Genomic DNA, 26,857 nt, shown 5'->3' with positions numbered 1-26,857 from the left:
AATCAAACGCAGGACAGGGCGTTTCAGAATTTCAAAGAGGGCTCCCGGGATGTGGGAACCCGGAAGTGGCAGGGCGTCTGGTGACATCCACGGAGGTTCTAGACCCCGGAGCAGTGAGCTTCCTTGCCGTTGTAGCCCCTGACAGGGACCGAATAGAGGAGCCACCATAAGCGTCCTGTTAGAGCTAAGGGAGTTGCTTACAAAGAGGGACGGAGTCACTAAAACAGAAGTCTCCCGGTTTTAGCCTGGGGTGGTGGCACCCGGCTGTCATTCTAGTACTTGGGCTGCTGAGTTCAAGTCAAGCTTGAGCTAGTAGTCAACTATCAGTACAGAGAGGAGCCAAGCTTGATAATAAGACCCAATATTGTTTTGAAAATAAATAAATACATTTCTTGAATTCAGACGTCGGTTGAAGTAGTTCAATGCCTGAAAAGCCACTCTACAGATCCTGCAAAGAGGTTCGGACTTCGTGTAGAAGTGTGTGCAACAGCGCCTACTCGAGCGAAATCTTTCATTTTCCTCATTAGACCAAAACCACGGATGGAAAGGAATCCCTCTGATGGTACAGGTCCGGTCCACGTGCCACTGGGGCATATTGTGGCTAATGAAAAATGGCGTGGGTCCCAACTGGCTCAGGAGATACAAGGTCAGTGGGCTGTCTTCTATCATACTCCTTTCTTCACAGCACGTTAAAAGAGGGAGAGAAATGCTGGGTATGGTGATGTTCTTTTACAATCCCAGCACTCCTGGGACTGAAGCAGGAGAATCATTGAGTTGGATACCAGCCTGGGCTACGTAGCAAATTCAAGGCCAACTTGGGCTATGAGAGCTTGTATCAAAATAATTACATAGACTAACATAAAATGAGACTAGAGAGATAGCTCAATGGTTAAGAGAACTGGCTGGTTTTGCAGAGGATCCTGGTTTAATTCCCAGCACCCACCTGGTGGCTCAGGGGATCAGACTCCTCCCTCATCTGGTCTTTGGGAGCACTAGGCTCACACATGTGCACAGACATATGCAAGCAAAACATACATGTAAATCTTTGGGTTTTGTTTTATTTTATTTTATTAAAAAGGAAGCTTAGGCCAGGTGGTCTAAAAGTCAGGCCACACCTTTAATCCCAGCACTTGGGAGGCAGAGGCAGGAGGATCTCTTGAGTTCAAGGCCAGCCTGGTCTACAGAGTGAGTTCTAGGACAATCAGGGCTACACAGAGAAACCCTGTCTCAAACCACCAAAAAGTGGAGTGGGGACAAGAGATGGCTAGATCCCCACCATCTCCACTGGGCTGGTCATTACTGCCTGTAATTCCAGTTCCAGAGGATTTGATGCCCTGCCTCTCGGGGTATCTGTGAGCACAATCACACACACACACACACATTTTTAAAATGAGTCTTCACACAAAAAATACATTCTACCTGTTGCTGCCTTGTTATCTGGAATTTCTAAAAATTCATTTTGTCTGTTTTTTAGGAAAAGTTAGACTCATTTTTGAGGAGGGTCTGGCATCAGCAGATTTCTACCTGTCTAGCAAATCTTGCATTCTCTATATCACTGAAGCAGATCTGGTGGCCGGACATGGCTACAGAAAGAGACTTGCTCGCTTTAGAAACGTAAGTACTGAATTAGAGGCACTAAAATCTAGCATCCCCTCTCAACAACTGTCCCAAGCACTGAGTGGTAGCTTTCTGAACTTCAAACGGAGCTGTTACCAGACTTTACTCTTTTCTTTTGAAGTCTGCACATCTTCAAGGGATTATAATAGTTGAAAAAACCCAGATGAGTGAACAGTACTTCCCAGCAGTCCAGAAGTTCACTGTGCTAGACCTTGGGATGGTGCTGCTTCCAGTGGCAAGCCAGTCGGAAGCATCCTGCCTCATTATCCAGTTGGTAAGTATCAGACTTCTCTGTTATAATATCCAGAAGATCCATAATATCCGTCCAGAAGATGCTCAGTTTGCCTCAGATCCAGACTTCCCAAAGCTGCCTTTATTAAAATGGTGTTGGTTTCTCAAAATATTTTCTTTTTAATTTTGTTTTGTTTGTTTTCTGAGAAAGGTTTTTTTTCTATGTAGACCAGGCTGGCCTCACAGAGATCCTTCTACCCTTAATTCCCAAGTGCTGGGATCAAAGGTGTGCGCCACCACACCTGACTTCAAGATAAATTTTTGACACAGGGTCCTATGTAGCTGAGATCACAGGCACGTGTCACCACCCTGGGCTTTAGGCAGTGCTGGAGGTTGAACCCAGGACTTACTGCATGCAAGGCAAACACTCTGCCAGCCAATGAGACCTCCATCTGGTTTCTTGAAACTTCTGTGTATAACCAAGGCTGTAAGCCGGGGCAGCCCCTTTGTCCCCTTCGCACATGCCATATTTAAGTAGCAGCATTTCTTCATTTGTTTTTTTTTTTTTGTGTGTGTGTGTGTGTGTGTGTGTGTGTGTGTGTGTGTGTGTCCACTCCCCATTCCTGCCTCACACTATAGGGCCTGTGGAGCCCAGACAGTCCTTAAACTCCTGATCCTCCTCCTTCTACTTCCCAGGTCCTTGGGATCACAAGCATTTCTGACACCATGCCTAAGATTCAGTACTTCTGTGTATAGGCTTAATCTCTTTGCAACAAATAAACAAACAACTAAAAATAAAAAACCTGGGACTGGGGGGCATGGCCCCGTGGTTAAAACACTTGCTACACAAGCATGAGGACCTCAATTTGATGCCCCACCCCCACCCCATCTGAAAATGCTATACATGATGACACATACCTGTAATTCCACCCCTGGGGAGAGAGACAGGCAGATAAATGCCTATGGCTTGCTAGCCAGCCAGCCTAGCCGGATCAACCAGCTACAGGCAAGGAGAAACTCTGTTTCAAACCACGTGATGCATGGAGCCCAAGGAACACACAAGGTTGACGTGTGGTCTCCATACGCACACAAACGTGTATTCCTATGTGAATTCCACACACCCAACAAAAACAGACAGTGCTGGCTTCCTTTCCTTTGCTCTGTCCCCGAGTTTTCAGGCTGCCTGCACTTTACCCTTTCCTAGGGAGTTAGTTTGCCTTTCCATTCCAGTCTCACTGTGTAGACCAGGGTGGCTTGCAGAGCACTTACTTTGTAGCCCAGGCTGACTTCTAACTTGTAATGCTTCCTGAGTGCTGGGAGTATAGGTGCTATATGCCCTGCCCAGTGCTCCTGGGAAGTGTTTTAAGAAAAGTGTCATGGGCTGGCAAGTTGTGCAGTGGGTAAAGGCACTTGCCACCTGGGGCTCTGAGTTCAATCCCTGGAGTCCATATGGTGGAAGAAGAGAGTCTCTTCCCAGATTGTCTTCCGACCTCTACATGCATGCTGTAGTACATACATGTCTCCCCAAATAACGTAAACTAGCATTTCCACCCACAACAAACCCCGATAAAAATTCACAAAAGTCAAACAAATAAAATGCATAAATGAAGCAAGCCCATGGAGCATGCCTACAGTTCCAGCCTCTGAGAGCTAGGAGGAGCAGAACTTTGAGGCTATCCTGGGCTACATTATTTATATATAAACTGAATGATATGGAACAACTGTCTTAAGGGGCTAGGGAAGTGACACAGTAAGTAAGCCACACAGACACGGGGGACCAGAGCTCATGTAAAAAGCCCACTGGGGAGGTGAAGACAGCAAGATCCTTGGAGGTCACTGGCTTTTCTACCTTGAAGAGCTCGGGGTTTAGTAAGAACTCCCCCCGCCCCCCAATAAGGTAGAGAGCAGTAGAGGAAGACACCCAGTGCTAGTCTCGCCCCCACACCCAGGCATGCACACGTGCACTGCAGCACACATGTGTACATACATGTGTACACACACACACACACACACACACACACACATTTTTAAATAAGAACTATCTGTCCACCAGAGGGCGCTCACATCCTTTTCCTTTAATTTTCCCATTCAGGTTCAAGAGCAAACCAGAGAGCCCAGCAAGAACCCTTTCCTCAGGAAAAAGCGCTCCATGCTTTCTGAGTTGTCTCTTGTTCAAACTGTGCAGCAGATCCCAGGGGTTGGGAAGGTTAAGGCCCCCCTTCTGCTCCAGAAGTTTCCAAGCATCCAGCAACTGAGTAACGCTTCCATCCAGGAACTGGAGGAGGTCGTGGGACACGCAGTAGCACGGCAAATCCACACCTTCTTCACCCAGCCTAAGGGACAGCAGCCCCGCAGCTGACTCTGCCTTCAGACTACAAACTACATCGTCTGGGTTTCATATTTTAAAAAGCAAGGGAAAACGTCCTCCTCCCAGTGGCAACAGGCTAAAGATAAGGAGCGGACCGATGAGGCCCTGCCTCATTGTCTGTCGGGGCAGTGACCTTGTGGGCCTTGGGGGGTCTCGGGTGGCACTGGCCACTTTCTGATTAAGATAAAGAGGATCCCGCAGGGTTCATCCAGAGACTTTCTCAGCAGCAGCCAGCTGGAGCAGATTTGTACAAGGCACTTTGCCCTTCATGTGTCACTGAGAGGTCCTGTGAGGGTCCAGGTGGCAGATGTGAGGGTCCAGAGCTGAGTAGGGAGTGCCCTTGTTCCCAGTGTCAGGGCCTCAGCTCAGGTCTTCTCCGCACATGTCAGGTACCATGCTCTGGAGTTTCTGTCAACAAATGCCTTTCCTCCCTCATAACCCCTTCCTCCCTTCTCAACACAAAAAAACTATTTTGTGCTTTGGATGATGTAGAAGAAGTAATTAGGGTGAAATAAAAAAAAAAAAAATAACTCAAACAATGAACATGACTTTATTTAAATATTTATATAAACACAGCCCCAGGGACAGTGGGCACACTTTCCTTAAGGCGTTTGCGTTCTCGAGATATTGCACAATAGAAAAATATTTAAATCCGTGTTACCTCTCTAACTAAGATCCACAGGCTATATCCTTAAGCAAATCACTTAAACTGTGTCAACCGTGACTCTGAAAAGGTCACAGTATCATCCAACCTATAGCCCCAAAGTCAAGTTGGTAGATACATCTTACAAAGTCAAGTAGAGGTTTCAACTTGAGTAAGTTTACGTCTTCACCTTGTAAACTGCGAAACTACTACTTAAACCAAGACTCTTAAAACACATAGTTACATACCTCCTACTTTAAACAAAAAGAGCGACGTTTTGAGTATCAAACAGCATATTATCTACCCTGTAGACAGTATCTCCTAACACTGCCATTGTGTTAGCTACTGGTCAGCATGACTGAGGTGGTCCTGGAGGAAGGGAAGGCAGAGTTGGCACTCAACTTTATCTGGGAAAGAGCAGTCAAATGATGCAGGAATGACAAGAGATGGACCATTTTCATCTCATGAATTCCTAAGTACTTAAAGCAGCCTGTTTCAGTTTTGCTTGAGACAGGGTCTCTATGTAGCCCCAGCTGTCCTAGAACTCACTATGTAGACCAGGCTGGCCTCAAACTCACAGAAATCTTCTAAGCAGCCCGGTTTTAGTAACACCTGTCACCTCCCTCCATTCAAGAGTCACTTGAACTTGAGGTTAAGGAATCACTGTTATCCAAATCTAAACACTCAGATATAGTGCCAAAGTAGGTGGCCCCAATTCATCTCTCGCAGTGTCTGAATATCATAATCACAGCCACTGAGAACTGCCATAGCAGCCGCTGGGTGGTGGTGGCACACATCTTTAGTCCTAGCATTCAAGAGGCAGAGGCAGGTGGATCTCTGAGTTCGAGGCCAGCCTGGTCTACAGGGCAACTTCTAGGACAGGCAGGGCTACACAGTAGAAAACTGGAAAACCAAAAAAACAGTTAAAGCATCCAGGCTCTTCTATGCCCTACTTTAGAATAAATAACTGCAGCAGTGTGGAAATCCTCATGTGGCTGGGTTTCTCGGCGATTTCTGGAGGCCTCTCTTCACGTTCACAACAAGCACATCAAAATTTGCACTCTGAGAAGATGGGGTTGGAGGACATTCCCGTCGAGGCATGGGTGCTTAGACAGCTGTGGCAGCCGCGGAGTGACCCGTTCTGCCTCCTCTCTTCAGTACAGAGAGCTGTCCGAGTTGAGCAGGCTGAAGGGAGTCGGGAGCTTCTTCTTGTTTTGTGGCCTTGCCAGGCCAACCTCAGGGAGGCACAGAGTGCTGGCCGACTTCTGTCTGTTTTTACTGGTGCCCCAACTCAAGAAGGAGAGCTTTTTTGAGATTTTCTTGGTCTTGTCAGCTTTGTCGTCGTCGTCCATGGACAGGCATATCATGGAGTACGTTTTCTGCATCCCCACAGAGTAAGTGGCACACTTATTATGCTGTTCGTGGGGAAGGAAGAGGGAAAGTGAGGCATTACCAGACAGTAACGATGGGCAAATCTGGTTCAGGTAGAGTTCGGGAGGAAGAAGCGGGGGGATTAGAACTTCAACACCAGTCTTGGCTACTCAGTTGGAGGCCAGCTTGAGTCACAGCAGATGTTGTACTAAGAACCCAAAAGTTTGAAACTCACACTGTACACCGACGGCATCCTTTCTGACGGAAGGGTGATGGAGGGCCGATGAGATGGCCCGGTGGGTACAGGTGCTTGCTACAAAGCAAGGGTGACCTGAATCCCACCCTCTGAACCTACCTGATAGAAAGAGAAAATGGCTCCTACAAGTCATCCTGTGACCTCCGCATGCACACTTATGGTACTCTCACACAAATATATATATCAGGTTGATATAATCTAAAACTTGGATGACTGATGCGCTCACAGAATTATGCCCTGAAAAGCTAGGTCGGAGGAAAGATGGCTCAGTAGGTAAAGGCATTCATGTGAGGATGGGAAGAACTGGCTGACTCCTACAGGTTGTCCCCTGACCTCTACAGGCGCTCCATGGAACACACGCCCAATAAATAAACCAAACTTAAAACTCTGTAAAGCATAGACAGGGGCAGTTTTGTGCTATACATCTTAGCACTCAGGATGCGGAGGGTGGGGCGTGGAGAGCTGTTTGGTTCTTAATACAGGGAACAATAAAGGAAGGGTATTTATGGTGATTCCCCTTATGTGCTGGCTAGTTTTATGTCAACTTGATCCAGGCTGGAGTCATTGGAGAAGATCGGGCTGTAGGCATGCCTGTAAGGCATTCTCTTAATTAGGATTGATGGGGGAGGGCCCAGCCCAGTGTGAGTGGTGCAATTCCTGGTCTGATGGTCCTGGGATCTATAAGGAAGCAGACTGAGAAGGCCAGGGGGAGCAAGCCAGAAAGCAGCACCCCTCCACGGCCTCTGCATCAGTTCCTGCCTCCAGCTTCCTGCCCTGTTTAAGATCCTGTCTTGACTTCCTTTGATGATGAACAGTGCTGTGGAGGTGTGGACCGAATAAATCCTTTCCTCCCCAGGTTTCTTTGGTCTTGGCGTTTGAGTTCCATCTCCTTTGCCCTCACAGCTTTTGATGGTGAACAGAAATAGGGAAGTGTGAGCCAAACAAACCCTCTCCTAACCCAAGTTGCTTTCTGGTCCTGGTGTTTTATTTCAGCCAATAGTAACTCTACCTAGGGCACCTTGGAATCTGGTAATTTTGGGTCAAGACTCCCTTTCAAAGACTCCAATGGGGCATGCGATCATGAAAAACGATGAGACCAAGTTCTCCAGCCAGAATCCAGGACTCTGAGCACCTCCCACCCTTCACCTGCTTTGAGTCTGCCTTCTACCATGATAACGGCTCCCTCACAAACATTCTCAGTTCTTGTCCTCCCTCCTCTGGCAGGATGTCAGCTCCGGTTCCACCACATGCCTCCCTGCCTCTCCCACCACCATCCTTCAAACAGCTGGTTTACAGCTTGAGGCTTCCCTGACTCCCTGGCTCTGAATGACCTTTGACCTGGCATGCCTGTCTTCCCCTGGTCCCACCAGCCCTTTGCTCTAATATGGCTCTTATAATCCTCTCTGCTCACCTCCAACCACTCGACACATATATCCTCCAGAGAGCCTTGCCCTACAAGCAATTGCAATGGCCTCAAAGAACATACCCCACACTGCCTGGATTCCACTCCTCCTCCTCCAGGTACCAGCCCATACCCTGCATTCCTGCCTCAGAAGCCATTCCTAGCAGACACGGGCTCGCTCTGGTATCCATGCATGTCCACACACACCCACACATTCTTTAAGAAGCTTCTCTGACCCTTTCCCCTCCCAGGACCACTCCAGGTTCTGCCCCTTCTCAGGTCTTCCCTCCTTCCCTTCCCATCTTCTATTGTTTGTACATGGCATGCTCCCTGCCCCTGAGTCCCCAAGCCTTCCTGCCCCCTGTCTGAGACTTTCAGAGCACTTCTGGCAAATACTGCATGGTCTAACTCTGAAAACCTACTGCCAAGGACACCAAGGCCCAGAGAGGGTGTTAACCAGCTGAAGTTGCACAGCTTGTTGAGAGTCAGGGCCCGATTCCAGCTCTACATTGCAAAGCACAGACTCTTTCCACGGTGTTAGTAGTTTCCAAATGTGCTCTAGGAAGGAGCAGGATTCCCACCATTCAAAACAAAGAGTAGCAGGTAAATGATGCGGGTAGAGACGGCCCTTAGCTTGTTCTCACCACTTTGATGTTTTTCCATCACTGGGAAGGAACCCAGGACATGCTAAGCAAGCGTTACATTCTGAGTCACGTGCCCGGCACTTGCCATCTAAGTTTGTTTTGCAGCAGAGTCAGTGAAACACAATGTTCCGGGGCTGGGAGATGGCTCGGTGGCTCAGAGCACCTGCTGCTCTCCCAGAGGACCTGAGCTCAGTTCCCAGCAGTCACCACACACAACCAGCAGTGACTCCAGCTCCAAGGGACCTGCCACTTTCTGGCACCTAGCACCTGCGCTCACTCATGTGTGCATACATACAAGTAGGACACACACCTACTTGTAATTAGAATTAATAACCAGGAACCTTTTAAAAGCAAACAGTGGCCAAGAGTCATTATCTGAAGTCTTCATTGGCTACAAGAAAATGACCCATAACAATCATGGTAGTATAGGGCTGGTGAGATAACTCAGTGGTTAAGAATGGCTCCTCTTCCAGAGGGCCTGAGTTCGATTCCCAGCAACCACAAGGTGGCTCACAACCATCTATAATGGGATCTGATGCCATCTGGCATGTGGATATGCATGCAACAGAGCACTCCTATTTTAAAAAAATACATAAATAAATATCTAAAAAAACAATCACGGGGAACATTATCACACCTACTTTATAAACAAATGGCTCTTGAGTCCCGTTGTACAGGCTTTGCCTATACTAACTCATCGTGGCCCACTAAGACCCTAGGATACAGTTCCTCTCTCCCCACTATCGTGAGCTTCAGAGCTATTCTTGAACTCACCCAAGGTCCATGACTAGTTATGGCCAGAATTTAAATCCAGCCAGACTGTGTGCTGAAGCGACCACTTTTAAAACCATGCCCTGTTGGCCCTGGTTCAAAGGGAGGACAGCAACAGTGATAAATAAACCTTTTAACCAGTCATGGGGGCACAGCAAGCTCTGTGGAGTCCAGACTCCTGACAACATTCAAGACCACGCACAGCTGTCTGCTTAACCTCTTCTCAGACACACGTCTGTTCCCGGAGATCACTTGGTTGCCTGTCCAGAAACACCATGGATTTTGTGTATGTGTCTCCAGCCCACAGCATTCTCCGCGGTTTCCTAGTGTACTGAGTCTAAACTTCCTCATCTTCCTGTCTTTATTCATTTTTGGCTCTTTTAAGGCTGTGCTCACTTTGGGAGGCTATGGAAACTTTGTTACTGTTGCCTAGCTGGCAGAAATGGATGTTCCCAGATGAGCCTTGAAGGTGATATCTGCTGACCTACCAAGATGTGGGGAGGCGGAAGAGGCTAGTTCCGGCTGCCATGCCCTCCCCACCAAGATGAACAGCGTCCCCTAAAGTCATGAGCCACGACAAACCTCTCCTCTCTTAAGTTGTTTACTTCTGCCCTTACTTCAGTCACAGCGACATGAACTTAACTAATACAGCTCCCAAATGCTGCTTATGATCACATACGCACACACGCACGCACGCACGCATGCACCATGCGTGCATGCGTGCAGTCCACACTGCTCGCTTGGCCAGATATCCAGACCCAAGCAGCAGATAGTCTTCAAAAACAAACCCTGGACTATGTCAGCAACCTCTGTGAAGGCTGACTGGCTTCCAACCTCCACCCCTGTCAACAAGCCCCGCCCCACTTCCTGTAATCCATTCTGCCCGCTTAAAGGTCTTCCTCTCCTTCTGGTACAATCTGTTCCTGTCAGTGCCGTGCTCAGCATACCCTTATTTCCTTTCTTTCTTTTAAACAATTATTGTTATTATACAATTATTTATGTTTTATAACGATTATTGTTATTTTATGTGTATGAGTGTCTACAAGGTCTAAAGAGGCCAGAAGAGGGCGCAGATACAGCACCGAGCGGCTGTGTGGGTGCTGGAGACTGAACCTGGGTCTTCTGCAAGAACAGCAAGAGATCTTGGCTGCTGAGCCATCCCTCCCCCAGCACACTCTTCTGTCAGCCTTGTGCCCACTGCTGGACACTGGACAACGTTAGTCTGGTTTTCAAAACCACATCTATGCTTTGCTTTTTTGTGCAAGTCTCACAGAGGTCCTTGAGTTAACTGGGGAGAAATGCTGGGACCCTGGAAGATTTGGCCTGTTCTACACCGTGCTCTCTCCTACCATCATGCCATCTACCTTACCACATGGCCAGAGCAACGGAAGCACTAGATCTGGATTTTTCAACCTCCTATGTTGTGAGCTGAATAAAATCTGTTTCATGAGCCTCGGGTCTCTTGCTAGACTAATGAAAAGCTTAGTCTCGGAGTATTGTGAATGAAAGTTGTTACAGTGTGAACGGTCTAAAGTACATTGTTAAGTGTGGCAAAGTGCAGAAGAGAATTGGCACTTTGGTGTCACCTCCTTTCCCTGTGCAAACACTCAAAGGCTCTAGCTCCACAGATGAACTGACAGAAGCACCAAACACTTCCCAAGACCTCACTGGGAGTGACTACGATGGTCTCTTAGCCCTTCTGTATAAAACAACCATTTGTCTGTCTATCTGTTTGTCTATCTGTCTGTCTGTCTCCTTCCCTTCCTCCCCACCCCCATCAGTCTGGCACAGGGTCTCACTGTGTATCCCAGGCTGGCCTGGTCTTCACCATCCTGGGTGACAGGATTCCAGGTACACTCAACTTTACCTGAACATTTTTATTTCATTAATCCTGTGATTACACAGAATTTCATCAGAAAAAAAAAAAACAGTGAGCTAATTAGTCTGAGATTAAAAAATTCAGTTTTCAGGTTATCTCTGACCCAGGGCAAGTATGAGCAAAAGAGACCAGGGGATGGCGTCAGATGCCCCTGCCATATTATACAGGTGGGAAACAGGGGGCCTGACAACTCCAAGGGCCATCTGACAGCCTCCCCCACCAAGGGCACTTGTGCTCACCATGGATGATGTGGAGTCCAGGAGACTCACGACCTTCATCTCAACCTCGTCTCCCCCAAAACTCTTCAGCAACTTCATAACCTCACTCACTGTCAGCCACTTGCAATCCACATCTTGAATGGAAACAATATAATCTCCTTCCTTGGCCCCTGCAAGCTTAAAAGAAATGTTTGAATAAATGTCAGAGATTAGTCATTACACTCCAGGATACGTCCCCAGACTCGTGGTGCAAGCAGACACTGGTATAAGCCTGTCTTTTGATATTTATTTATTTATTTTTATTTATTTATTTATTTTTATGGTACATCCGTATGCTAATTAGGTACTCCAGTACTGAGTCCTACATCTGCATAAAGTTTACTACAAGAAACACAAATTTATCTGAGGGTGTGGTGGTGGGTGTGAAGCATTCAGAAAGCCTTTCACTTAGAGTCAGACCTTAGACATGACCAAACCCCAATTTCCATCACCCACCCAGCTACTTGTGCCTGGGCCTCTGGCTCTGATTCCTCCATGCTCCCCGTTGGTCCTCCCACTTACCGAAGCAGAGCAGTGAGGATCCAGAAAGTGCACCTGGACAGGGGTGTTGCCTCGTAGGGTGAACCCCAAGTCCCCTTCCTCCACTACAAAGTGAATACCTCGAGGAGGCGACCATCTCTTGTTGGCCGAAAACACAGACAGGGGACCCTTGAGAAGAGAGGGTGATGAGGTGAAGCTTTGGAGGCGGAATTGCTTTGCAGCCTAGGGTGGGCTCAAACACATGGATTCAAGGGACACTCCTGCCTCTGTTCTTTAACCAGCTCCATTGTGTCTAATGTCACACGGGGGCAGTATGTGCTGGTACAATTCTATAAGAACAGTATTGACACTGTTTCTAACATATCCAGTATATTTGAAATAAGATTATCTTATAGAAATTCATTCATATTCTCTCTCATTCTACTTTTACATGCTAGGCAAGAGCACTGTAACTAAATTATGCCCCTAAACCTACTAATAATCTTAATAGGGCCAGGTATGGTGACACAGGCCTTTAATCCCAGCACACAGGAGGCAGAGGAAAAAGGATCTTTATGAGTTCAAAGCCAGTCTGCTCTACATAGTGAGTTGAAGACAGCCATGGCTACACAAAGAAACACAGTCTTAAAAAAAAAAAAGAACCACCAACCCCCCCCCCCAAAAAAAAAAACCAAAACAAGACAAAATAATAAAATAAAGACAGTAGAAAGTTTTAAAAGCCTTTACATAATTTATGAAATAAGTGGTTGACATACCAGCTTCTGGAAGAAGTCTGTCACTGTCACTTTGGAGAAGTCGGGGAAGGTTATTTTGACCTCTTGCTCAGTTTTTGCTAAAAAAAGGTTAGAATTAGGGTAAGTTGTGTGTATCACAGGAAGTCATTCCTGAAAACTCGGGTTTCAGGCCTCCCTTTAAAGACACTAACAGAGTTCTCTTGGCCTAAACACACAGTGGTGTAGATGGCAGCCCTCTCGGGCCTGGCCCAGGGAGACCATGCTTTCTGCTGGGCCATACCTGTGAGCCTTAAACTATTTGGAGTGGGAACAGAGAAGATCAGACACAAATCTACCTTCCAAGAGCTTGTTCATATGCAGTGGCTCTCACCCTTCCCAAAGCTGTGACCCTTTAACACAGTTGCTCGTGCTGTGGTGATACCGGCCGTAGCACTGTTTTTGTCGCTACTTTATATATCTAATCTTGTTACTGCTACGAATTATAAAGTAAGTAGTTATGTTTCCCAACGATCTTGGGTGACCCCTGTGAAAGGACTGTTTGACCCCTCCCCTCCAAAGGGGTCATGACCCACAGGTTGAGAACTGCTGTTCCAGCAGGAAGCCACAGTCACCAAGGCAGACTCCCTTCATTCACACAATAACCCCTGAGGGTCTTAAGGACACCAACAGGAGGCTGCCAGAGTGGTAAAGCCATCTGTGAGCCATGGAGTTTAAGTCTCTACCTCCTGGGCAGAGGGGAGTACAGCATCTGAGTGGAATCCTTGAGAGACACTGGTACTTTCACCAGATGTGGGGTCACCTGGGACAAGAACTGGAATCCCTAAGCATTTCCTCCTTGCCTGTATTTTGTCCTTGCTGGAAATCAAATGTGGGGTCTCACAAACTAGGAAGTGCACAGAGCCATGCCCCAGACCCTCACTGGAGGACTCTAGGCAGGTGCTTTACCACTGGGCCACGCCTGTAGGACTCTAAAGCACCTTGCCACTAAGCTACACCCCAAGTGCTTCCTCATCTGTAACACAGGTAATGCTAGCACCATCTTCAGTGCTAATACAGATGGGAATGTTGAGGCTGGCAGACCTCAGATGCTAATACTGATCTAGAAAAGCCCAGGAGTCCTGTTGGAAGAGGTCTAAGAGACCTAGATCAGAGCTGTAGGAAACAGAGAGAGTGAGATATTATGATATATGGTTTTTTTTTTTTTTTTTTTTTTTTTTTTTTTTTTGGTTTTTCGAGACAGGGTTTCTCTGTATAGCTTTTGGCTGTCCTGGAACTCACTCGGTAGACCAGGCTGGCCTCGAACTCAGAAATTCGCCTGCCTCTGCCTCCCAAGTGCTGGGATTAAAGGCGTGCGCCACCACCGCCCAGCGATGATATATGTTATTATTGCTCTCATCCACCGTTTCTGGTTCATAACTCTCTCCCCACAGCAGGCTATAGAAACTAGGACTCCTATCCTCCCAGGCCATCCTAAAAGCTCTAATCTTTCTGTCTAGGATTCGGCCACAGAAACTCTGACAGATGCTTGTCTGATAGCAGGTCATGAGGTCTGTCCATTCCAAAGGGACCTGCCCCATTCCTTGGAGAGGGGAAAGATATGGAGGCTCCCACATGACCAGCTAGAACTGGTTTTTTCTCTATATTCTTAGGAGGGTCCTGACTCACCCTCCATTTCTCAACTCTAATTTCTATAAATAAATAAATAAATAAATAAATAAATAAATAAATAAAATCCTCATTGTAAAGCAACCTAGCTAGTGACGTCCTGCAAAGACATTTCCAAGCACAGCAGTGACTGTCTAGGCCACATCAACACTGCAGTGATACCTGGGAGATGTTTAAAAATGTCAGGGCCACAAAAAGGGGAGAAAGGCCAGAAGTGGAAACAGGTACACATGTGGCTTCCAAGTTAGGGAGGTAAAAGAGAAAGAAGACAGCCAGTGTACTTTCGGTGTAATCTGCAGGCCTCAGACCATCAAGTAAGGCTCTAGGCATGGATGAGGTCACTAAAGCCCAGAGCAGGCCTGAGACCCATGAGGAGGAGTATACCCAAACTAGATGGGACAAAGCAGAGTCCAGGGAAAGGCTGGGAGGGTGGGCTGAGGAGGAAGATAAGCAGAGGGCAGAGCGAAGCAAACTGAGGAACACAAAACAAGACCAGGAGAGGACTCAAAATGCATAGAAGAGGCGGACTGAGCGGAGGCGGGGACCGAGCAGAGGCGGGGACTGAGAGAGACTGAGGTAAAGGTGGCTAGGAAAAGGTAGACAGGATAAGAGCCTCACCTCTTTCATTAGGCCCAGGCCGAGGCTGGCCTTGAATTTATGGCAATCCTCCTGCCTCACCTCCCCAATACTAGAATTACAGGTATGTCACTACGTCCAACAGAGGAGTTGCACTAGGTCTCTCCCCAATCCAATCCTGACAAAACCCGGCACCCCGCAGCCAGGCCTTGTGTGAACCCTGCCAGACAGCCAAATAAATACAGGCTTGTGTGGCACCCACACTCCCACGTGCCAGACAGTTCCCACCACTCACAAAGGACATCTGGAGCGTCAATCAAGTTGAGAAGATCGTCATCCTCTCGGTGCTGGGTGTACTTGAGCTGAGTGCGCTGATGGGCCGCAGACAGCACGTCGCGGAGCACCTGGATGTCACGAAGCTTCTTGCACAGGTTGGCCTCCCTCAGTGACTCCTCGTGGTAGCCAATGGCCCGGTGCAGATGTCCTTTACCTGCAGATAGAAACCTCTCTCAGACCAAAATAAGACCTTCCTGATTAACTTAAAAAAAAAAAAATCCTGTTATTTTTTGTTTGTTTGTTTGTTTATATTTGATGAGGTAAATAGGAGGTGAGAGCCAAGCCATGATGATCTGCTGACAAGAAAGGCAGGTGGGATGGCCAAGCACACCCAACACTGCAGAGGGAGAGCCTCTCTCATCAAGTCGAGGAGATGGTCATGCTGACACTCGGCAGAGAACTAGAACAGGATTCCTCATTTCCAGCTGCCACTCACTACTGGTGAAGCATAAAAAACAACAATGGGAGCCCGTGCACACCAGCACTTGGGAAGCTGAGGCAGGGGGATGGTAAGTTCAAGGTTGGCCTGGGCGACAGAGCTGGGCAGCTTACCAAGAGTCTGCCCCCCAAATGAAAAGAAATAAAAAAAGGCAGAGGTTTGGTTTAGTGGTGTTTGCCCCGCATACATGAGGCCCTCTATTCAATCCCCGATTCTGGGGGGGGGGGGGGGGGGGGGCGGTACTCAGGAAGCTCACAGCAAGCCTGAGTGACCTGCCCTGTCTCAAAAAGGAATGAATGATCAAATAAATTAACTGAAGAGAAAGAAAACTAGAGGCAGACAGATCTCTACGAGTTCAAGGCCAGTGTGGTCCACACACAGAGTTTAGGGCTACATAGTGTAACCTGGCTTAAAGAAGAAAAAGGAAAGGGAGGGGAGAGGAGGGGAAGGAAGAGAGGGGAGAGGAGCAAGGAGACTGGAAGAGAGAGAAGAAGGGAGGGGGGAGAGGAGAGGAGAAGGGAGAGGAGGAGAGAGGAGAAGAAAGGAGGGGAGGGAAGAGGAGAAGAAAGGAGGAGGTGGAGAAGAAGGGAGGGGAGGGGAGGGGAGGGAGAGAAGGGAACCAACAACAGTTTTCACAGCAGTGTGGCTGAGTGCCAACTATGGACACTCAGTCAGGAGGTATGGACAGTGTCAGGAGGTAGTTAAGGGCCCAGCTGTGGTGAGAAGACATGAGAACATAGCTCTGGAAGGCCCTCTGCAGCTAGGGCTGGCCCACACAGTCTCTTAATGCTAGGTGGTCTGCTTTCTTTTGGAGCCCCGTCTTGGGGCTGTTTGTGAGCAGGAATAGCTGAGGAGCCAGCAGAGCCCCACCAGGGACAGGACTACACACCCAGCAGCACACGCTGCCCGCCATTCTTCAGCGTGGCCAGAGGCGTCATCCCTTCCGGCATGCGGTCATAGAGCTGGGACAGGCACTTCTCTTGGTGGTCCTCGTCTGCACCTGGCTTTACTGCAAAGACAGCTACAGGTTACATTCCCTCACTGTGGAGACAGTGCCCCAGACCTGCGTTCTATTTGAACAATGTCGAAAAGCTATTTTTGGCTCCAGGACAAAGCCTAGGCTACCAGGTCCTAAGCCTCTGTTTCCAAGCAGACAGCCAGCTACATACTAGGGGTTCAGAATTTGACCCTGGACCGACCTCCTTTAACTTCCCCTCCAAGTTGAACGTTATATGGAGCCTTCTTACATCACTCTGGCCCAATGGTTGCCCTATCTGCATTCTTGTCGGGGGCTATAAACCTGACAAGTCTCCTTCTTTCTTCTTCCTCCCTGGAAGAAGTCTTTTTAATTTGGGATATAGGGTCTCTAGTAGCTGGCCTGACACTTAATGATGATGTAGTCGAAGATAACCTTAAACTTCTGATGCTCCTGCCTCCACCTCCTAAGTGTGAGAGTTACAAGCGTATACCACCATGCCCAGCTTTTTCAGTGGTCTGGACTGAACCCAGAGCTTCCGCATACTAGGCAAGCAGCCTAACCACTGAGCCGCACGCCCAGCCCATGTGATCACTAATGCTGAGTGTGTGTATGTGGTGCTTGGGATGGGAATATACCCTAGCCCCATGACTTTTTAAGATGCCAAAATAAAGGAATTAAGTATAGTGGGCGCCTTAAACACAGCACTGAGAGGCTAAGGTAGGGACTGTGAGCCTGAAGGCAGCCTAGCCATGTGGCAGGACATTATTCAAACCGAAGACCAGACCCACAGTGAGTAAGATACCAGTCATTCTTAAACTGCACTGGATGAGGGCTCAATGCAGACTTTTTTTGTGTGTGCAATCCTATTGTGATGTAATTTGGTTTTGTAGTTTATTTTTTGAGACAGGGTCTCTCTACATAGCGCTACAGGCTGGCTGTCCTGGAACTCACTCTGTAGACCTGACTCACCTCACACTCACAGAGATCTACCAGCCTCTGGAATGCCAGGATTTAAGGCATGTACCACCATGCCCAATTTTTGGCTTAAAATTTTAATCAAGAATTTTTTTGTATTAATTTTGATTCATTTAAAGTATCATCTATATATATGGCTCAGTGGTTAAAAGAACTGACTGCTCTTCTAGAGTTCTGAGTTCAATTCCCAGCAACCACATTCCCAGCAATCACAACCATTTGTAATGGGAACCAATGCTGTCTTCTGGTGTGTCTGAAGAAAGCGACAGTGTACTCACATACATTACTTAAATCTTAAAAGAAAATATATCGGGGTTGGAAAGATGGCTCAGCCATTAAGATTAAAAGCACTGACTGCTCTTCAAGGTCCTGAGTTCAATTCCCAACAACCACATGGTGGCTCACAACCATCTGTAATGAGTTCAGATGCCCTCTTCTAATGTGTCTGAACACAGCTATGGTATACTAATAGAAATAAAATTTAAAAATACATACATAGATATCATCTATGGCCTCATAAGATGCTCAGTGGCATAAATACACACAAATTAATTAATTAAAATAAAAAATATGTTGCCTTAGCTGGCCACAGTGGCACACACCTATAATCCTAGCACTTCAGAATCAGACAGACCAGGGGTTTAAGGCCAGCTTGGGCCACATGACACCCAATCCAAACAAAACAAAGCAAAGCAAAGCACAATTACTCTTTGAGGACGGATATGGTAGCACAAACTTAAAATATAAGCATTTGGAAGGCATTTAATGCAGGAGGGTCTTGAGTTCAAGACCAGCCTTAAGCTATATAGAAAAACCTCATCTCTAAGTAGATATATAATAATTAAATGAATTAAAATAAACACTTCTAAGTAAAACCCTGTTATTCCATCCCCAAAACTACCAAAATAAAAAATAAGCCAGGGGTGACGGTGGCACATGGCTTTAATCCCAGCACTCAGGAGGCAGAGGCAGGCAGATCTCTGAGTTTAAGGCCAGCCTGGTCTATAGAGTGAGTTCCAGGATGGCCAGAGCTACACAGAGAAACCCTGTCTCAAAATACTACTACTACTATCAACAACAACAACAATAAATAATTGAGGCTGGAGAGATGGCACAGTGGTTGAGTGTGTACTACTGGTGCAGAAGACACCAGTTCTCAAATCAAACAGTTCACAACTGCTCACAACTGCTTGTGCTCCGGTTCTAGGGCATGCACCGCCCTCTTCTGGCCTCTGTGGGCACTGCACACCTATGCAGGACCCCACGTACAGAGTCACATAGTTGTATGTGGTGGTTTGAATGCAAATGGACTCCACAGTCTCATCTATTTGCATGATTAGTCCCCAGCTGCTGAACTATTTGGAAAGGATTAGAAGGTATGTCACCAGACGTGGTCTTAAAAGCCCAGGGTGTCTCTTTCTCTGTTCTTTCTCTGTTCTTTGCCTTAGGAGTCAGCCCTGAATTCCACAGGCCTCTGTGACAGCCACTTGGGTCAATGTGTCCTTTACATCTTGTGTCTTTGTGGTGCACACATGCCCAAGGAGGAAGGCAGTTCCCTACCAGCTCAGCATCCCCCAAAGGTAGCAAGCCCACAATAGCCTGAGCGAGCCTTACGCTGGTGGTCGATGAGGAGAGTGGCCGCAAAGTAGTGAGCCAGGGCCCCATAGTGGTAGGCCTTCACATAGGCCACGCTGGCCCACGAATACGGGATGTTCTCTTTCACTGGTTCCTGGCTCATGGCTGCATGCAGCTGCCGGTAGGCCTCTGCCACCTGAAATAGAAGGGAGATGGGCAAGGAGGGCCTGGCACAGGGGCCCTCCCAAGCCTGGCTGCAGAGAAAGAGTCCTTTCTTCTAAGCCAAATTCCCCTGCTGGAGAATGTTCCAGAATGTGGGCATAAGGCCAAGCAAGCCCTCCTGCTGTGAGCATCATCGTTAACAGAGGATCAAGCAACTGTCATTAGGCTGCTTTTTTTGGTTGAGCTGCAGATTGGCCTCCGTGATCCGTATCTGAAACACTAGTAACCTATCAAATAAACGTAGGCTGGCCGCTTCAGTAGCTCTAGCACATGCTTAGGTTGGGAGCGAGCTGCTGCTATGGTATCCCCCACCCTTGCCCTCCCACCCCTTTCTTTCCCCACACCCACACCCACTGCTCCCAGCACCTGCACCAGCAGATCCTGCCCACCCAGAAGTCAAAGAAACTAAGAAGTCTTTACCTTGGCAGCCTCCTGAGCCACCTTCACCAGCACAAAGAACTCATTCTGGATCCCCGGGAGGCAGACTTTGTCAAACACACTTTCTTGGGCTTGGGCGAGCATCATTTTGACCAGCACACTGAGCATGGCGGGGCTCATGTCGTAACTTGGAGTATGAGTGAAGGTCTCTTTCAGGTAGTTTAAAACCCCTAGGATCAGAATTTGTTGCTCATTAGTAAGGAATCACACTTATTTTTAGGATGCTACTGTAGAGAAAGAAGACAGAAAAGACACCCTGGGATCAGGGTGTCTGTCATAAGTGAGTGCTTGCTTAGCACACAGGAAGTCCTGAGTGTAAGCTCCTAGCTGTGCAAAGAAAACTCTATGTGTGTATGTACGTATGTATGTGTGTATGTATGTATGTGTGGGTGTATGTATGTATGTATCATCTATCATCTACCTATGTATCTATCTACTTTCTATCTAATGTGCATATACAACTTATATACGTATTTATATATTATACACACACACATGGTAGACACCTATAATCCTAAAGCATCTGGAAAAACCTGTATTTGCCAGGTGTGATAGTACATGCCTTTAATCCCAATATTAGGGAAGCTGAAGTAGGAGGAGGGAAGAGGTCAAAGACCTTCTGGGGGAGGTAGCAAGACTCTGTGTGACTCTCAGTTGCCATGCTATCTGACCATGCCGCTCCTTAGTGTGGACCTTGGCAATCACACGGAAGGCTCCTTGGACACTGGGCTCACTGCAGCACTGATCACAATAACCACTCCAAATGCCCACTGATGGATTAACAGGTGATCATGATGTCTACACACGCACAGCGGAATATTCTTCAGCTTAAGAGGACTGAGGGGCTGGAGGTACAGCACAGTGGTAGAGTTTGTATTTACCCTGTAAGAGGCCTCAGGTTCGATTCCCAGTACTACAAGTAAAATGAGGCTCTCGTAACCTTTAATACTAGTACTTGGAAAGTAAAGGGAGGGGGGAATCTCTGAGTTTCAGATCAGTCTGGTCTACAGAGTGAATTTCAGGCCTGCCATGGTTTCATAGTGAGACCCTGTCTCATGAAACTCTGATGTGTAGACAATATGAATGAAGACTTTATGCCAGGTACAATAAGCCAGTCACGGATGACAGGTAGCACAGGATTCCATTTGGTGAGGTTCCTGGAATAGTCCAACTCAGAGGCACAAGAACAGAAGTCACTAGGAGCTACAGGAACAAGGAAAGGGACATACACTCTGGTACAGAGACTCCAGGCGTGGTGGCACACCCCTGTAATACCAGCACTTGGGAGGGTGGCCCAGGGGGATGGCCCTGTCTTGATAAATGTGAATAAAATCGTGAATGGATAGGTCCCACTTGAGCATGCATGACAGGGGGATGCTGGGGCTGGAGAGTGCTCGATGCCACTGAGCCCAGCACCTAGAAACTGTCAACAAGATCACTGCATTTCATACATATTTACCACAGTAAGAAATCGTTAAAGCTGTATCTGATGGTAGCTATACCTCGGCACAATTTTGGTTTTCAATCAGGTTCTCTTTAAAGGCATTTACATATGCATGAAGCAAGGGAACCGGCTGGCTCTCCTCTGTTTCCATCCCACCTGGGAAATTCCATCCATGACTGGGCATGGGGTGAGTGAGGGATACTGGGCCCGTGCTGCCACCTCACCTACTTCTGTGGGGAGCCCTGACGGACCGTTAGCCTGGAGGTGACGCGGACTGGACACATGCATCTCATCCAACTGGTCCCTCAGGTTTTGTTGCCCCAGAGAAGGATGTGTCCGGTCTGGTCTGTTCACCCTCCTCCCTTCCTCCACCTCAGACTGTCCTGTTCCTACGTTTCTTTGTTTGTATTTCTGAAGCCTTGGAGGCAGGTCACAAAGCATGACTGCCTAAGATTCCTCAGAAGCCAGCAGAATGAAACAAACCTGCAATCCCAGCATGCCAGAAACGCAGAGTTCAAGGCCAGCCTGAGGTAAATACTAACAAGACCGTGCCTCCACGAGTCAAAATGGCACAGCCATGCTACTTCATGGGTTTTATGGGTTTTATAGAGATATCTCTCCAGGCAGGTTTATGCTGGGAGAGGAAATGATTAGAAAAAAAAAAAAGGATGCTAACCTGACACTCAGGAGGCCAAGGCAGGATGACCATCTCTAGTTCAAAACCAGCCTGGCCGACAGCATGAGTTAAAGACCATCTTGGTTTACATAGTCACAACTTGTCTCAAAGGATTAAAAAAAAAAAAAAAAAAAAAAAAAGCCATCAGCCTGCCTGTTTGGAGGTCACACTGTGGCCTGCACCCTCCATTCTCAAGCTTGGTCTCCTGCAGACACAGGCCCTGCTAGGAGGGAGCAGCACAGACCTTCTAGTACCTCAGTCTGTGCTGCACCAACTCTACTGACCCCAGTCCCTATGGCTTGGTGTTAAGCGAGGTTTCTTCTTTGCCGCTGATTCTGGTTCATTCGAGGATGAGCTTGTAGGGGTGATGGAGTTAAAATGAGGAAAAACAAGCTGACTGTCACAGCACACATCTGTCATCCCAGCACTGAGGTAGGAGGATCCCAAATTCCCGGCCAACCTGGCTTACAAAACAAGCTCCACCCTAGCACTCAAGCTCCACCCCTAGCACTCAAGCTCCACCCCTAGCACTCAAACTCCACCCCTAGCACTGTAGAAGAGAGGCCTGCTGGGAGAGCTCAGCCTTCCCTGAAAGTAACAAAACCAGTGAAAACCAGCAGGCTCCTGGCCCACATCACCTGACAAGCACTGAAATCAGCAAGTGCAGGCTTTGCAAACTTGGCAGATTAACCATAATACAAAAGTGCAGATAATAACAGTAATTCCCTTTATCTGAGGTTCAGCTCTGTTCCGGCTCAGTTACGTTCAGCCAACTGCAATATGATAACATTGCATGGAAAATTCCAGAAACAAGCAATTCGTAACATTTATCACATGGAATTGCTACCACTGTTCTATTTTATTGTTCCTTGTTAATCTTTGACTGTGTCCAATCTATCTCACAGATATGGGGACAGGACGGGAATTCTTTATGTTGTCTTTCCCTCCTTCTCCTTTCCCCATCCCCGTCATTTGTCTGCAGTGCTACAGTTCAAACCTAGAGCCTCACACATGCTAGACAAGTGTTCTACCCCTGAGCTAGCCTGCACCCTCAGATAGGCTTCAGGACTATTTACAACTCCCTATGTACATGTCTAGGAACATGTGCTCCTATGGGTAAATTACTATATTAGCTGACACAGTGATTGTAAGGGCTTCATCTCCACTAGTTAAGGCAAGTTCCTGTATTCCTATCATTGAGAAATACTCACAGCCACACACTGGAGCCACACACCTGGAAAAGATGAATCATTAACTACAAGCCTATGTACATGAGCCCTACTGGGCCGAGATCACATGATGCCAACCTTTGAGTAAATCTCCTGACCAAGAAGTTATACAACCATTCCTTCCTCCTTTATGGTTATGAGATTATAAATTGACCCTAAGACTCCCCTCAAGCTGGCCAGTCACGCCTTCTACCTCTGAGCCACACTCCCAGCCCCTCACTGGGGAAATCTAGGCAGGGGCTCTACCACTGAGCCACACCCATAGCCCTTCACTGGGGGATTCTAGGTAGAGGCTCTACCACTGAGCCACGCCCCCAGCCCCTCACTGGGGGATTCTAGGCAGGGGTTCTACCACTGAGCCACACCCCAAGCCTCTTACTGGAGGATTCTAGGCACTGCTTTACCTCTGGAGCCATGCCCCCAGCCTTTGTGAGACTTGTAAGGCATTGGTACTCCCTAGGTCTGCAGACGACCTGAGCAAGTTTCTTTTAAGCTGGGGACAGAACCAGCACCATGGACACCACCTGGTGGGTTCAAGACTGTAAGGCTGCTGCCCTGGAAGACACACACCTGCAGCTCTCTGAAAGGCATCCACAGAGCTCTCCAAGCCAGCCTGTGTCTGCCGGTTACAGCGGGTCCCAATCTGGGTGTACAGCGCCCCGATGTTGAAGAGAATGCTGGCCTTCTCCAACAGCAAAGTCTGTTGGCTGACGGGAACCCCAGTGAAGGAGTCATACCTAGGTAAAACAGATATGTTCTGATCGACAGATGACTTAGTTACTACTTAATGCTGTTGCTGGGCATGCAAGAACAAAAACTTATTTCTTACATGAAAATCAAAGATGCACAGCAATCGGGCTTTTGTTTCCAAGCAAGACAACAAGTCTGAACATATAGGATTCATGTCTACCATCCCAGCACTCAGGAGGCTGAGGCAGGAGGATCATGAATTTAAAGTCAGCCTGGGGTATACAAAAAGACCCTATCTCAAAAGGAAAAAAAAATCCTGTAAGCTAGACCTGGTGGCACATGCCTAACATCCTGGTACTCTCTGAAGGCTGAGGCAGAAGGATTGTGAGTTTGACAGTCAGGGCCACCCAGCAAGAATCTGTCTCAAGAAGCCAAATGTGTTTTGAGTTTTAAAACCTCTTTCTGGTGGTACACGTCTATAATCACAGTACTAGCATTTCGAAGACAAGAGGATCACAGCCAGTCGGAGGTCAGTTTGACCTTGGGACTACACAGCGAAATCCTGTTATAACGGAACAAAAATTCTATTTCTTTTTGTAGCCCTTGTCACTGGGATCAAGCTCAATTCAAGCTCACACCCACAGCCGTGCCCTGTGTAAGAAAAGATTCTTCTTAAAAGAAAAAATTGTCTTGCTTCTCTTTCGTTCCACCCGAGAGCCCTGGTTTCTCCCCGGCGACCAAGTGAGCACACACACAAAAGGCCTCTTTTTCACGGCTCATTGGTTCTGAGAAACCACGGTCAGTGGCAGCCTCTCATCTCTGGGTCTTTACACAAACAACAATTTATAGACCATCCCCACCCCTGGGACCCTCTGGGAAGATGCCAATCAGAATGAGGGTGTGCATAGTAGAGGGGGCCCCAGGGAGCACCTACCAGGTAAACAGGAGCCCCATGTGGCGTGTGGGTGGGAAAAATCTACTCTCCACAAAGCCCAGCTGAATGAAGTAAGACATGAGCAGTTCAACTCCTGCCTCATCCCTGCTGGGTGTTCGACAGGCCTGAAAGGAAAGCAAGGAGGTGTGATACAGGTGAGCATCCCCAGAACCCATCCCTGAACACTCGAACAGATAGATGCTTTGCCATGGGTATCATGAACTCTAGCAGAGGTAGCTTAGGAGGAAGAAACAAAGTCAGGAATCCTGAAACCCAGCTCCATGGGCAGGTCTCAGTCCTGCTCTGGTCTTCTGATGTAGCAAGTACAGTGGGTGATCCTGACAGCCCCTCTCTGTGTCTCCAGGACTACTAGTGTCAGTCATGTGATCCCCGAAGCCTCAGCAAACAGAGCTGACTCCTGGACTGCTGCCCTTACCTGTCGCAGGTCCATAAGGTCTGCAATGTCATCCTCATACAAATAGCTGTCTTCACTGTAATGTTCCAAAATAAAATCCTGTAAGAAAAAAAAAAAAAAAAAAAAGCCAAGGTGCCAGTCAATAGCTGGGTCTGCAACATGGGGAGAGGGAGGGAGGGGGGAGGTCTCAGCACAAGAGTCAGTCAAACCATAGATCTAGCCTGGGCGTGGTGTATATCTGTAATCCTGGCACTTGGGAAGCCAAGACAAGAGGATTCGTAAAAGTGAGGCAGCCCAGGCTACATGTTGAATATCATGATAGCCTGGGCTACATGCAGTATGAGAGTCTGCCTTAAAGGAACCAAAATGAAGTGGGCTGGAGAGATGATTCAGTGGTTAAGTGTGCTCTTGCAGGGGACACAAGTTCACTTCTCAGAACCTATGTTAGATGGACCAAAAGCTTCTTGTCCAGCTCCACAGGATCAGAGGTCTCTAGTGTCCTCAAGTTCACAACCCCTCACACACTTTAAAAAAATACTGTTTTTTAATGCAAAGGGGGAAAGGGGAAATGTCTATGTAATAGTTAAGTAATGATATGTTAACTACTTCTGACAGACCAGCAAGGGGTCAGACCATCCACCTTTATGTTGCTTCAGTACTTGGACACATGGCCTTCTGAGCCAAGGAGATCTGGGCCTAGGGATATCTGGAGTGGTGAGGACTCCTGTGAGAACAGCTCTCTCTGGTAAGGTTAGACACATGAGACATCTCAGTGCAACCCTTTCGTTGAGTGCACAACAACCTATTGTTTGACAATTGTTCCAAGTTCATGTGGTCATTCAACAAACACTAAAGATCCTTCCCCTTCACTAGGCCCATGGTGACACACAGAAGGTGAGCAGCCACCGCAGACTTAATGACATATATGAGCTGGATGAAGACCCCTTATCCAAAATGCTCGATGGTTGATGGCTCCCACTTCAGACTTTTCCAGATCTCAGACTAGCTGTATACACATACTATATTTGGGACCCAAATCTAAACTTGAAATTTATGCTGGGCATTGGTGGCACACCCCTTTAATCCCAGCACTTGGGAGGCAGAGGTAGGCGGATTTCTGAGTTCGAGGCCAGCCTGGTCTATAGAGTGAGTTCCAGGACAGCCAGGGCTACACAGAGAAACCCTGTCTCGAAAAACCAAAAACCAACAAAACAAAACCTTAAAATTTACTTATGGATTTTTTTTCCTTCTATAAAAGATATTTATAGCCAGGCCTTTAATCCCAGCACTCAGGAGGCAAGTGGATCTCTGAGTTTGAGTCCAGACTGTTTTACAGAGTGAGTTCAGGACAGCCAGGGCTAAACAGAAAAACCCTGTCTCGAAAAGAAAGAAAGGAAGAAAGGAAGAAAGGAAGAAAGGAAGAAAGGAAGAAAGAAAGAAAGAAAGAAAGAAAGAAAGATTGTTTTGTTTTTGTTTTTGTTTTTTTTGTTTTTTGTTTTTTTTTCTGAGACAGGGTTTGTCTGTGTAGCCCTGGCTGTCCTGGAACTCACTCTGTAGACCAGGCTGGTCTCGAACTCAGAAATCCACCTG

At 47.5% G+C, this 26,857-nt stretch overlaps 2 protein-coding genes across 2 annotated transcripts in view; one reads left to right on the top strand and one right to left on the bottom strand.

The window, feature by feature from the left end:
* The first annotated feature begins 70 nt into the window (after positions 1–70).
* On the top strand, positions 71–4,725 carry Faap24 (FA core complex associated protein 24). Its single transcript, XM_034485622.2, has 4 exons — positions 71–646; positions 1,475–1,614; positions 1,739–1,891; positions 3,941–4,725. The coding sequence occupies exons 1-4, from the start codon at positions 541–543 to the stop codon at positions 4,205–4,207; spliced, it is 666 nt and encodes a 221-aa protein (XP_034341513.1). The 5' UTR covers positions 71–540; the 3' UTR covers positions 4,208–4,725.
* A 22-nt stretch (positions 4,726–4,747) lies between these two features.
* Rhpn2 (rhophilin Rho GTPase binding protein 2) overlaps positions 4,748–26,857 on the bottom strand; it is a 57,686-nt gene continuing 35,576 nt past the window's right edge. The window contains exons 5-15 of the mRNA XM_034485612.2: positions 25,289–25,366; positions 24,853–24,977; positions 23,799–23,965; positions 19,862–20,049; positions 19,259–19,415; positions 16,580–16,699; positions 15,211–15,405; positions 12,696–12,772; positions 11,962–12,108; positions 11,422–11,577; positions 4,748–6,274 (exon numbers count right to left, since the gene is read on the bottom strand). Of these exons, the coding sequence (XP_034341503.1) occupies positions 6,014–6,274; positions 11,422–11,577; positions 11,962–12,108; positions 12,696–12,772; positions 15,211–15,405; positions 16,580–16,699; positions 19,259–19,415; positions 19,862–20,049; positions 23,799–23,965; positions 24,853–24,977; positions 25,289–25,366 (1,671 nt within the window). The 3' untranslated portion in view covers positions 4,748–6,013. The remainder of the gene's footprint in view (positions 6,275–11,421; positions 11,578–11,961; positions 12,109–12,695; positions 12,773–15,210; positions 15,406–16,579; positions 16,700–19,258; positions 19,416–19,861; positions 20,050–23,798; positions 23,966–24,852; positions 24,978–25,288; positions 25,367–26,857) is intronic.

This window comes from Arvicanthis niloticus, chromosome 1 (assembly GCF_011762505.2).
Source record: "Arvicanthis niloticus isolate mArvNil1 chromosome 1, mArvNil1.pat.X, whole genome shotgun sequence".
NCBI lineage: Eukaryota > Metazoa > Chordata > Mammalia > Rodentia > Muridae > Arvicanthis > Arvicanthis niloticus.
Note: the sequence above shows the minus strand (reverse complement) of the source record. Positions and strands in the feature narration are given on the sequence as shown.